Source organism: Triticum aestivum, chromosome 2A (genome assembly GCF_018294505.1).
Source record: "Triticum aestivum cultivar Chinese Spring chromosome 2A, IWGSC CS RefSeq v2.1, whole genome shotgun sequence".
Taxonomy (NCBI): Eukaryota; Viridiplantae; Streptophyta; class Magnoliopsida; order Poales; family Poaceae; genus Triticum; species Triticum aestivum.
The window spans coordinates 465,289,903-465,303,883 of NC_057797.1; the positions used below are offsets into that span (position 1 = coordinate 465,289,903).

General features: G+C 44.1%; 1 protein-coding gene across 1 annotated transcript; it reads left to right on the top strand.

Moving 5' to 3' along the window:
* Nucleotides 1-3,464: 3,464 nt before the first annotated feature.
* Nucleotides 3,465-7,153, top strand: LOC123189005 (protein DETOXIFICATION 16). The gene is made up of 9 exons (XM_044601319.1): nt 3,465-3,680; nt 4,596-4,867; nt 4,958-5,502; nt 5,593-5,679; nt 5,760-5,816; nt 6,018-6,256; nt 6,358-6,476; nt 6,579-6,665; nt 6,745-7,153. The coding sequence occupies exons 2-9, from the start codon at nt 4,619-4,621 to the stop codon at nt 6,802-6,804; spliced, it is 1,443 nt and encodes a 480-aa protein (XP_044457254.1). The 5' UTR covers nt 3,465-3,680; nt 4,596-4,618; the 3' UTR covers nt 6,805-7,153.
* The last annotated feature ends 6,828 nt before the right edge of the window (nt 7,154-13,981 follow it).

Below are 13,981 nucleotides of genomic sequence, written 5' to 3' on the forward strand. Positions count from 1 at the left end.
GTGAGAAAGGATGATGGAGACTATGATTTCCACACAAGTCAGGATGAGACTCCGGACAAAAAAAGAGGCCAAAGAAGCCCAAATAAAAAAATAGGCCATAAAAAAAGAGAAGGCCCAAATAAAAAAATATTAAAAAATAAAAAAAATGAGAGAAAAAGAGAGAAGGGGCAACACTACTATCCTTTTACCACACTTGTGCTTCAAAGTAGCACCATGATCTTCATGATAGAGAGTCTCCTATGTTGTCACTTTCATATACTAGTGGGAATCTTTCATTATAGAACTTGGCTTGTATATTCCAATGATGGGCTTCCTCAAAATGCCCTAGGTTTTCGTGAGCAAGCGAGTTGGATGCATAGCCACTAGTTTCTTTTGTTGAGCTTTCATACATTTATAGATCTAGTGCATCCGTTGCATGGCAATCCCTACTCACTCACATTGATATCTATTGATGGGCATCTCCATAGCCCGTTGATACGCCTAGTTGATGTGAGACTATCTTCTCCTTTTTGTCTTCTCCACAACCACCATTCTATTCCACCTATAGTGCTATATCCATGACTCACTCTCATGTATTGCGTGAAGATTGAAAAAGTTTGAGAACATCAAAAGTATGAAACAATTGCTTGGCTTGTCATCGGGGTTGTGCATGATTTAAATATTTTGTATGGTAAAGATAGAGCATAGGCAGACTATATGATTTTGTAGGGATAGCTTTCTTTGGCCATGTTATTTTGAGAAGACATAATTGCTTTGTTAGTATGCTTGAAGTATTATTATTTTTATGTCAATATTAAACTTTTGTCTTGAATCTTATGGTTCTGAATATTCTTGCCACAATAAAGAAGATTACTTAGAGAAATATGTTAGGTAGCATTCCACATCAAAAATTCTATTTTTATCATTTACCTACTCGAGGACGAGCAGGAATTAAGCTTGGGGATGCTGATACGTCTCCAACATATCAATAATTTTTTATTGTTCCATGCTATTATATTATCTGTTTTGGATGTTTATGGGCTTTATTATGCACTTTTATATTATTTTTGGGACTAACCTATTAACCCAGAGCCGAGTGCCAGTTTCTGTGTTTTCCTTGTTTTAGAGTATCACAGAAAAGGAAAATCAAACGGAGTCCAATTGACCTGAAACTTCACGGAACTTATTTTTGGACCAGAAGAAGCCCACGGAGTATTGGAGTTGGACCAGAAGAGTCCCGGGCTGCCCATGAGGGTGGGGGCGCGCCCCCCTGCCTCATGGACAGCCCAGAGGTCCACCGACGTACTTCTTCCTCCCATATATACACATTTACCCTAAAAACTTCGGAAAACACAATAGATCGGGAGTTCCGCCGCCAGAAGCCTCCGTAGCCACCGAAAACCAATCTAGACCCGTTCCGGCACCCTGCCGGAGGGGGGAATCCCTCTCCGGTGGCCATCTTCATCATCCCGGCGCTCTCCATGACGAGGAGGGAGTAGTTCTCCCTCGGGGCTGAGGGTATGTACCAGTAGCTATGTGTTTGATCTCTCTCTCTCTCTCGTGTTCTTGAGGTGGTACGATCTTGATGTATCGCGAGCTTTGCTATTATAGTTGGATCTTATGATGTTTCTCCCCCTCTACTCTCTTGTAATGGATTGAGTTTTCCCTTTGAAGTTATCTTTGAGTCTTTAAGGATTTGAGAACACTTGATGTATGTCTTGCGTGGGATACCCGTGGTGACAATGGGGTATTCTATTGATCCACTTGATGTATGTTTTGGTGATCAACTTGCAGGTTCCGCCCATGAACCTATGCATAGGGGTTGGCACACGTTTTCATCTTGACTCTCCGGTAGAAACTTTGGGGCACTCTTTGAAGTTCTTTGTGTTGGTTGAATAGATGAATATGAGATTGTGTGATGCATACCGTATAATCATACCCGCGGATACTTGAGGTGACATTGGAGTATCTAGGTGACATTAGGATTTTGGTTGATTTGTGTCTTAAGGTGTTATTCTAGTACGAACTCTAGGATAGATTGAACGAAAAGAATATCTTCATGTTATTTTACTACGGACTCTTGAATAGATTGATCAGAAAGAATAACTTTGAGGTGGTTTCGTACCCTACCATAATTTTTTCGTTTGTTCTCGGCCATTACTGACTTTGGAGTGACTCTTTGTTGCATGTTGAAGGATAGTTATGTGATCCAATTATGTTATTATTGTTGAGAGGACTTGCACTAGTGAAAGTATGAACCCTAGGCCTTGTTTCAACGCATTGTAATACCGTTTACGCTCACTTTTACCACTTGCTACCTTGCTGTTTTCATATTTTCAGATTACAAAAACCTATATCTACCATCCATATTGCACTTGTATCACCATCTCTTCGCCGAACTAGTGCACCTATACAATTTACCATTGTATTGGGTGTGTTGGGGACACAAGAGACTCTTTGTTATTTGGTTGCAGGTTGCTTGAGAGAGACCATCTTCATCCTACGCCTCCTACGGATTGATAAACCTTAGATCATCCACTTGAGCAAATTTGCTACTGTCCTACAAATCTCTGCACTTGGAGGCCCAACAAAGTCTACAAGATGAAGGTTGTGTAGTAGACATCGGGGCCCACAAGCGTGGCAGGGCGCGCCCCCAGGCTTGTGGCCACCTGGTGGGCCCCCTCTGGTAGTTTCTCTGCCCAAGAATTTTTATATATTCCAAAATAATTCTCCGTAAATTTGCAGGACTTTTGGAATTGTGCAGAATAGGTCTCTCAGATTTGCTCCTTTCCGGTTTAGAATTCCAGCTGCCGGCATTCTCCCTCTTCATGTAAATCTTGTAAATTAAGAGAGAAAAGGCATAAGTATTGTACCATAATATGTAATAACTGCCCATAATGCAATAAATATCAATATAAAAACATGATGCAAAATGGACGTATCAGGTCCCTTGTCGTGCACCCATCAGGTCCGACAAGTGCCGACGTGGGAAGTGAGGGCGACAAGACTCCTCCTACCGGCACGTCCATCCTCTCCTTCGGCGCCGCAACCAAGCGCACGTTAGCATGTGTCGGTGAAGGCGGAGCCTGCCTAGGCTCCGAACGGCGAAGAGAGATAGGGGGCAAGGGGGTCAAGGGCCTCCTGCCCGCAACTCCCCCTCCCCTCGACACCGGAGAGGCGCTGGGCAGACCCAACTGGCCTCTCGGAGACCTCTGGTCTCGGGCCCTCTGCCTGCTCGGCAACCGTCTCCAAGACCTCCTGTCTCGGGGCGTCGCCCGTCGCCGTCGTAGCGGGCACCATCAACATGGCGCCGGTCCCAAATATCTTTTGTCTCGGGGCGCCGTCCGTCACAGGCAGACAAGCCTTAGTCGGTACCGACGGCAACACTCGCTCCGACGGATCATTCGGCTCTACCCTATTATTCCATAGGGCATTATTGAATAATATAATAATATGGTTGTGTGCATCGCTTGATGCGGATCGGGTTCAACCTTCTTTTTAAAAGAACTATATGTGGTGTGAGAGTGTGACATGCATCACTCATTTTCTCTGTAGCCGCCCTGCTCGCGGCCCCATCGCCCTTGTGTGAGGAGGACTTGTTCTGCCGCTTCCTCGCCGTGGCCACCCGGGCCGCCGACGTCTAGCCCCCGCGGTGTTCTCCCTCTCCGCGGAATCTTCAACACGCCCTCTACCTGCCTGCGGTGCTGTTCTTATCCCCTTTCTCGCCTTTTATCGGTATTGCTCCATTGGAGAGGTTCGCCACTTCTCTGGAATTTGACTCCGTGCTTTGGTTGTAGCATCTAAGAGCGACAGAGTTTGCTCTTGCCTCATTTTGAAGTACATCTTAGGAGGTTCTGTTTTGCGCGCAGAGGAGGGATGTCTTGAATTTTCTTGGATGGATTCAAGAAGCCATTCTGAATTTTTACTTTTGCGGTTCCTAATCACAGGAGTCGTCAGTTGATTCGCTAGTGGCCCTGGATCTTGGAAAATGCCCTTCCGTTTATATGTACTCCCTCCGTTTCAAATTACTCTGTAGGTGGTAGCACGTGAGTGGTCAGACACAACAGAACAAAAAAGGAATAAATTTTAAGATATGCGCGCTTAGAAACGATTGGCCTTAAACTGTTTACATTATTGATGATATGTTCAAAAGGTGTGACAGTGACAACGAGTGGGCAAAGGGAATCCATGTTTGATTTCATTATTACTACCTTGGTACTATATTCCTCTGATTAGTATTGCAGATCTAAGTGCACTCAAGAAGGGATAGAAATGGCAATCTTGTTGTGGTCGAGCATGTATTCTTTATTATCCCATCCACTGCAGATTGCCGGATAGTTATTCTCTCAGTTGTGTTGAACCTTGTTGCCAAGCTGCCTCCTTAGTCTCCCATGGAGTTTTAGTCCACTTGACTTCTGTACTCTGAATCGTCTCAATCATGCTCAAATTTTCTTGTTGACACATGCTGAACTTGGCTGCCAAGCTAATGCCCTCTGTTTCCTCTCGATTTCCTGTCGGAATTTGGCTATATAATATTGGTGAAATCCATCGGTATCTTCTTCCACGTTCGTGTTAAATATCCCTTCATTTCACTTGTGAACACCTTCCTTGTTCAGAAGTAGAGTGTGAAGTTCCAAGCATGCTGCCAAACATGGAGGAGCCCCTTGTTGGAGGCAAGAGTGAGAAGACAGGAGGGCCAGGAGAGAGCCTCCTAGTGATTGAGGTCAAGAAGCAGCTGTACCTTGCCGGGCCTCTCGTCGTCGGAAGCCTCCTGCAGAACGTCGTCCAGATGATATCAGTCATGTTTGTCGGTCACCTCGGTGAGCTCGATCTCTCGAGTGCCTCCATCGCCACCTCCTTCGCCGGTGTCACCGGCTTCAGCTTGTTGGTATATATATATTATGTCGACTTTGTCTCTTACATATGTTGGACCTCCTGAACAACTAACATCAGCTTTCTTTGTTCATGATCATTTGAGGCCGGCATGTCCAGCAGCTTGGACACACTGTGTGGGCAAGCCTTCGGAGCAAAGCAGTACCATCTTCTTGGCATCTACAAGCAGAGGGCAATCCTTGTGCTCACTCCTCTGAGCGTCGTGGTTGCTGTGATATGGGCATACACTGGGCAGATCCTCCTCTTCTTCGGCCAGGACCCTGAGATTGCCATGGGAGCAGGGAGCTACATCCGTTGGATGATCCCAGCGCTGTTCGTCTACGGCCCGCTGCAGTGCCATGTCCGGTTCCTACAAACGCAGAACATCGTCCTCCCGGTGATGCTGAGCTCAGGTGTCACAGCACTGAACCATATCTTGGTGTGCTGGTTGCTGGTTTACAAGCTTGGCCTGGGCAACAAGGGTGCTGCCTTGGCCAATACAATCTCTTACCTGACCAATCTGCTCATCCTGGCTCTCTACATCAGGCTCTCTCCATCCTGTAAGAGGACTTGGACAGGGTTGTCAATGGAGGCGTTTCGCGACATCCTTAGCTTTTTGAGGCTTGCCGTTCCATCTGCTCTCATGGTTTGGTGAGTTTGAGTTTATCCTTCTCTAATTGCAGGTATAATTTTCCGTCGTCCATCTCCAATTGAATTTCATCCTACATTTATTTTACACAGTTTGGAGTGGTGGTCATTTGAGCTGCTTGTACTTTTTTCTGGATTTCTTCCAAATCCTAAGCTCGAGGCGTCGGTGTTGTCTATCAGGTGAGGTGTCATATGCATGGCTTATTTCACATCTGGATCGCCTTCGCCTTCTCTGATAGTAACAGCTCAACTTGCTGCAGTTTAAATACTCTTTCATTAGTGTTCAGAATCCCATCTGGGCTTGGTGCAGCTATAAGGTCAGACTGAACAACTTGAATTCATAAACCTGATTTTTGATCATATAGAGTACTTCAATGATACTCCTTCCGTAAAGAAATATAAGACATTTGAGATCACTGAAGTAGTGACCGAAAACGGCTTACATTTGTTTACAGAGGGAGTATTATCTATCTTACCATACGGAAAACCTGATATTCATTATTATCTTGCCTCTGTAGCACCCGTGTATCAAACGAGCTTGGTGCTGGGCGACCTGATGCTGCCCGTCTAGCGACCTATGTGATCATGGTTCTGGGTCTTGTATCGAGCGTATCGGTCGGTCTTGCTATCATTCTGGTGCGCAATTTATGGGGGTACGCATACAGCAACGAAAAGGAAGTGGTGGAATACATTGCCAGAATGATGCCAATTCTTGCCGTGACATTCTTGTTTGATGACCTGCAGTGTGTCCTTTCAGGTAAGTGCAGTGTAGGTGCTTCAGAGAAAATAAATTTGGAAATTATAAGGAGCCTGCATATAGATATAGGATGAACAATATCTGTGATCGGCGTTTTTCAGGTATCGTTAGGGGCTGTGGCTTCCAGAAGATTGGCGCGTATGTCAATCTCAGCGCGTACTACCTTGTCGGCATCCCCGCGGCTTTATATTTTGCCTTTGTGTACCACCTTGGTGGAATGGTACTTATTTTACTTATGTTATTATACAAAAAGCTCTAAGTTGACCTATATTCCTCATTTGACTTGAGGAAACCTCTGAAAAATGTCGTCATGAACTGTTAGGGGCTGTGGTTCGGATTAACCTGTGGACTTGTCGTGCAGACAGTGTTGCTCCTGTCCATCACCCTGCGAACCAACTGGGACAAAGAAGTAAGCGTGCGGTCATATTGTTTTGTGAGTTTTGTTATGTTGGCTTCTCAGTGATCATACTGCATTGTTGCTTTGGTAGGCTTTGAAGGCAAAGGACAGGGTTTTCAGTTCTTCCCTACCTTTAGACTTGGCAACATGAGACACACAAGACAAGATGCACAATTTTCTCAGGAAATTAGCCAGGGAGATGTGCATGGGGATAAGGAACCAACGAGGAATTGGTTGCTAAAATGGTGCTTCACTGGCATGTGCAATTCTTCACAGAAACATCTGGAAATAGGCGATCCGCTTTGGTAAAAACAATTTGGATACGGAAAAATAAAAATGTTAGGATGAGTAGAGGCGCAGTACTACCCTTGATAATGTAAGTAAGGGCAGGGAATAAAGTGTTTCTTCACTAGAATCCATAGTGTGGATCCAGGATTTCCTGAGAGGATTGATGAGATTATTCTCTTCACGGAAAGGAGGTTCCTCGTCAGCATTGCATATGCTTGGCTTTTGTGCTTGGTAGTGCATTTCTGAGGCATGAGGACGCTAGTGATTACGATTGAGGACCACTACGTATCTAGAAAAGGCTAAAAGTAATGTTCGCCAGGACAAATAAAACAAGGAGACGACGTTGAGACTTTGCAGAAATGTGCTTCATGGGCAAACGGCGGTGACAAAAGTGTTTATCATCTTGGCTGGATGATTTTGAGCTTTCGTGATCGTAGTAGTAGCGTGGCCGCCCCCACGTGAGTCGGCAAAACTTGGTGTTGGTGCGGAGGTGCCCACCATGTATTGGACGGAGAACGCTCCTGGCCCGTTGTGTCCCTGATCTAGTGCTTTCTTTCTCTTTTGACATCATTCCTGATCTAGTGTTAGTGGCATCGCTGCGCACTATGGTTAATGGGGAGAAGACTAGAATAAAAACACAGGGTGTGCAAAAATGGAGTAAATAGCATAAAACTACTAGTTTACATGCTAGGGTTCCAAAAAACTATCACTTTTTAATTTTTCTCAGAAAGCTACCAGTCGCGCGGTTCGCTGTTTCAAAAAACCCAAAACGCCCGTGACTAGCGATTGAACCATTTTTCTGACCGCCCGGACCCACATGTCAGGCCACCTGGCCACGCGCGCTCACGGCGCGGCGTTGACGGCCGTTAGCCCGTGCGGCCCGGTCGGAACTGGGGTAAATAAACCCCCTCGGTCGGTCGGGCGCTCCTGCTCACTCACTCTCTCCCTGCTCGCTCACTCCCCTGCTCTCACTCCCCTGCTCCAGTACGAGCTCGCCGCCGCTCGCCGTCTTTGAGGTGGCTCGCCGTTGACCTCCTCGCCACCATGCCTTCCTGGAACGACGAGGAAACTAGCTCGGAGGAGGAGTGCGAGGTCGTCAGCATGGACATGGGACTTATGGTAAGTTCTTTGCCACCTAGGGTTAGGGTTAGGTGCTAGTAGGCCTAGGCTACCGCCATGGATCTTGCTAAGTGTAGTGTTGCTGTTGTAGGATTCTTGTTCAATAGTGAGGCTGGGGTTTGATTGTAGGATTGATGTAAGCTAGGGTTCATCTCAGTACAGTGTTAGGGTTCATGTTGAGTTGGGGATTTTTTTAGTGTTCATGTTTAATGAAGCGTGCAAGTATATTCTGGTGTTGAGTGCAGATTGAAACTAGTGTTTGCTGGTTATTTTGGTTGCTGGAGGAACCAGACACCACTGTGGAGCTCCTTTTCTGTGGCCAACTTGAGCTTGCTCATCCCAAGTGCATTCTGCATCAAATGAGGCCTATTAAGCGTGTTGCTTTTGAAGGGCCTTTAACAGGAAGGCGTTTCTATGGCTGCCCAGTCCAGGTTAGATGGCAATAAACTTTTCTGCTATGTATGGTCACTGATGATTGATATGATGCAACACTTTGTTTGATATGATGCCAATAAACATTTTTCTGCTATGTATTTTTGTTACTTTGGAAACTTAATCATGGCATTATAATAACTTATCATATCTCATTTATGTTATTCATTGTTAGAAATTATCAAGTATATACAAGTTAATCATGGAACTGAAATAAGCTCCTAGTCCATTTGTAATAACTTATCACATTTATAAATGCAGGAAAATGGTGTGAATTGTGGTGTTGTAGAGTGGGTTGATGGGCCTTGGCCGACTGTTCTTCAGAGATGTTTGTGCAAGCTATGGGAGATGTTCCATGAGCAGAACTTTGGAAGGGTACAGGACAAGGAGAAGTTTGAGAAGGAGTTGGCCAGGCTTAAGAGTGAACATGAAAGGGAGTTGGCCAAGCTTAGGACTGAAAATGACAAGCTTTGCATTGAGTACACCAAGCTTGTTGATGATGTATCCAAGATGTTTGATTGGCATGATGGTAGGGTGGACAAGAAGGTGCACCAGAAACAAGTGGAGGAGGAAGAACTTGAGAAGAAGAAGAAGGAGCTAGAGGAGAAAGCTATGTTGGAGGTGCAGATGGAAAAGCTCAAACTTGCAAAAGAACAGAGGTGCATTTTGCAGAGCCAAGCTGATATCATTAAGAACACCAGGAAGGCTATGAAGGATGTTCAAGTTGATAGAGATGTTCTTAAGAAGGAGAAGGCAAAGCTTGAGCTTGTTGTTGTTGAGCTGCTGAAAGAAGGGTATGGCAGCAAGGAGAAGTTAGAGCAAATCAAGGCCATCCTTGAGTCTTGAAGTGGCTTTGATATGTTGGTGAAGTAAGTACATCCAAAGGCCTTTATATAAGGATGTGGCCTGGCATGACTGCAAGTGATTATGAGTGTACATTTTGAGGGAATGTGAAGTTTAACCTAGTGTAAGAACCTTATTTACTATGTTGTTAAGTTGTAATGGATCACCTATGCTATTAAGTGTTGTAATGGATCTCCTATGCTATTATGTAGTGGAAAATGGATCTCTTATGCTACTAAGTTGTGAAAATGGATCTTGTATGCTATTAAGTGTTCAACTTGATCTTCTATCTTTTAGATGTTATATGTTAGCCTACATATATTATTTCTGTGAGTAATTGGGCTTAGTGGCCCACTATTCTCTGACCAAATGCAACCCTAGGCCTACTAAACCCACCCCATCCATCTGTCAATATAAACCCCTCCCCACCCCCACCCTTTCCCAGTCACTCCACCAGCCGCCACCCAAAAGAAACCCTACAGATGGATCCTGACATGGGAGATGTCACAGAGGAGGAGGGGGAAGCTGTGGATGTTAGGACAGCAGCAGCAACACAGAGGAGGAGGAGGCGCAGGCAGAGGGCACTAGAGGCGACCCAGGATGAGCAGCAAGAGGAGTTCAACCGCCGACTCTCCGACAAGGTACTGGAGAAGTGCAATGACGAAGAACTAGAGCTGGTTTTCACTGGTGGCAGGGGAAGGTCATTCATGGAGATCATTAGGTGGGCAAGGATGAGGGCAGTCATGGCTCCTCATCCAGCAACTAGGGCCAAGTGGGTCCGTTTCTTCGAGCGATATGACTGATATGTCAATCTCATCTCATCCATCTATATACCTATCTATCTATTTTTCTATGTTGGTGTACTATGTAAGATCTATTCTATGTAATAAGTGGTGTTTGATGCTACTCTGAACCAATGTATCTATGTATTTATGCTACTCTCAATGAATTTATGCTACTTTCAATGAAATGTACTAACTGAATTCACTGACAGAAGATACACTCACTGAAATGTACTGACTGATTCAACAAAGGAATCTTTGTCTGAATGAACAAACTGCACAGTAGTTATTACAAACCATGGTAGTTCAACTGACTGAGTATCTCTGAAACAAAATAAAGTTACAAACCATAGTAGTTATTACAGACCATAGTAGACCCAAATCCATCCAAGAGCTCAAGTTACAAACCATGGTAGTTCAACAAACAGAACCATGCCAAATGAACTCAAGTTACCCAAATCCAAGAGCTAGTTACCACTTGCATAAAAATAGTCTTTCAGCCTCCCACTTGGCTTCCTGATCCTCTTTGACCCCTCCTGGACAACAGTTGAATTTGGTTGCCTTGGTGCAATGAAAGTTCTTCTCTGGACACTTGAAGATCCGGTGTTCTTTGCTGGAGAAGATGTAGATGATCTGGTGTTCTTAGCAGGAGAAGAAGTGTTAGTCCTGCTCCTCTTAGCTGGTTGTGCTTGTGCTGTAGCTGCTGGAATAGTTGAAGCAGCCCTTTTTCTTGCCCTAGGCCTAGAATTAGCAACTGGAGCTGGTGAAGGTGCAGAAGGTGTAGCTCTTGCTATAGCTGGTCTTGCTTCAGGTGTAGTAGCAGCAGGTACTCTTGGAGGCCTCTGAGCATTTGTAGCCATAGAAGAACCAGCTTGAGAGTAATTTGCTCTATTTTCCTACACAATTAAGAAACATTGTAAGAAAATGAACAATGAAAAGAGACAATGAAATGAGACATGGCCTCAAATGACCTGGTGCTTGTTCATCCTCATCTGAAACTGGGAAAATTATATGCTTGTATGTTTCACAGTACATGGGCTTTCTGAAGAAGTCATTGACAAAGTCTTCAGGATGTAGCTTCACTTTCTACATTGCAGCAATGGAATGACTGCAAGGCACAACAGTCATGTCCCACCTCCTACAGTCACATGTATGGTTGTTCAAGTTAACACAATATGTGTGCTCAGATCTACTAGTCACCTGCCAGATGCCTGGACCTGCCATGTATGCATCACAATACTTAGCCCACTTCTTGCCTTCTTCTAAAATTTCTGAGTAGGTTGGTGTAATCTCCCATCTACATGACTCTGTTTTCTCTCTGGTTTTCTGAAACTTGATCATCAACTTTGTTCTTATGCCCTCTAGCATAGTCCTGATTGGCTTGTTCCTAACATCCAATATCATTCTGTTGAAGACTTCACTGAGGTTGTTAACAACCAGGTCAGTTTTGCAAACAGTATCCATTTTATATCTTGCCCATGTATGGTCTGGTATCTGTGACAACCACCGCCAAGCTTCAAAACTTTCTTTCTTCAAATTTTCCATCCCTTTTTCATGACCACTCTTAGTGAAGGAATAGGCAGCCTGATCTAAGTGTTTCTTGAGTTCCTCCCCTCTAAAACCACCAAATTGAAAGTTGGCATATATATGTCTAAGACAGAACCTCTGTGGGGAGTCAGGGAATACATCATTGATTGCATTCAACAATCCCTGTTAATTATGAATTAATGATGGCTTAGAATGATGGATAAGTATGATAGTCAGGGAATACATCATTGATTGTATTCAACATACCTTTTGCCTGTCAGGCATAATTGTGTACTTGCCAAACTTGTTTCCACTTCCAATAGCAATTCTCAGCTGTGTGAGAAACCATGTCCAGTTGTCTGTGTCTTCCTTGTCAACAACACCAAATGCAATGGGGAAGATGTTGTTGTTCCCATCCCTGCCAGTAGCTGCCAATATTTGCTGTCCAGTGCTGAGCTTGATGAAGCAACCATCTAAACCTGAAAATATGATCACATTAGTTGTAAATAACATGAATGCAACCATCTTAGATATATGTGTAAGGATCAGGTACCTATAAATGGCCTGCATCCATTGAGAAAGCCCTCTTTGCATGCAAAAAGGCAGTAGAACATGTAGTTGAACCTAGGGGTAGGAGCTGGATTTTCTAGGTCATCTTTGGTTGTCACTATGCATCTACTGTCTGGATTAGTATCTAACACACACTGTAGATAGTCCCTTAGTCTGTGATATTGGAGTCTGTGATCTCCTTGCACAACTTCAACTGCTTGCCTCCTTGCCCTATATGCCAAGCTTTTAGGCACATGAACACCAAATGTTTTCTTTGTGTATGACATAATTGTCTCAACACCAGCTCCAGGGTTTGATCTAATGGTATCCTCACAAACCTTGGCAACCCAGTTTACTGTAACTTTGGTGCTCTCTCCACTTGCTCCACAAGTGTGGTCCAAATTCATCTTCTTGATGCTGAAAGTAGACTCATTTGCTATTCTAGAGGCCACTATATAAAACTGACAACCTTGCTTTCTATCAGAGCACCAAGCAATAACCCTAGTTGGTTCATTTTTGTGATACTCAAAATTCCTAAGTGTCCTAACATGGAAATTTCTTAGTGCTTCTCTGAACTCCACAACATTTAGGAAGCACAAATGCAATGCAAACTGCTCATGTGCATCAGGGACTGATGGATCATACCACCTCCTCTCCTTCCTCTTCTTCAACCTTCTCTTCCTACCAGAAGGCAGCCTTGGAACTTCTTCTTCATCACTAAGACTAAAATCATCTGGAAAGCAGTATTCATCAGGTTCAGGAACCCAATCTTCAAACTTGATGTGTTCAGGCTCACTGTGTGACTTGCTAGTTGGGCCTGGATTTCTGACAGGATTAAGCTTCTTTGCTCCTTTCTCTAGTACATCTGAGGGTTCTTCATGTTCAGAAAGGATTTGGTCTTCCTCCCAAAACTCAGAAGGTTCTGAGTTTGCTCCACAATAGTGATCTGCAGGTTCTTCCTCTCCCCTAGTCTTCTGGCTTGTCCTTGTGCCTGCCTCATCTTCACCCCTACACCAAGCCTTGTATGATATATTCTGCCCTTTGTAATCACCCCTAAAAAACTCAAAATCTAAAGAGGATTTGTCCATCTCATCTTCATCTTCATCTTCATCTTCATCATGTTCTACTTCTACATCTTCTTCTTCTTCCACAACATTTTCCCCTTGTTGAAATTACAACTCTGTTGTGTGTTAAGATAGGGCTCCTTAGGGATTGCTGCTGCCAAAGTTGCATTAGAGAGTGGATACAGGACCCCTTGTTGGGAAACACTATAAACAACAGGTTTACCAACATGATCAATGGGGATCTGCTCCTCAAGCATGATGTGATCCATGTTAACATCTGCTAGGCTTGGATCAGTAGGCTTTCTGACAGTGATGTTCAGGATCTTCTTATCAACAAACCAGTCAAGCATGTCCTCTAATGCCTCCTCACTATCCAGGACCTCCACCCCTCCAAGCCCTTTCCCTCTTCCTTTACATAAGTCAGACAAGCATCCATTCCATAACCCTCCAACTCAGCCAATGCTAATATGGTCAGATAACTAATGTCTGAAGAAACTGAATACTTTCTCTCCATGTTATCTGTTCCTTGAAAATGTAGCCTCATGTCTCAAATCTCATCATCTAAGCTGTAGGATTAAATTGACAAACAATTAATTTTTAACTCACTAAAACTTTAAACAATGACCAAATGTACTGAACATTACTGAACTTTCTTCTAATTACAGTGAATGCACTGACCAAATGAACTAACCAAATGCACTTTCTTCTGAACTGACTTAACCAA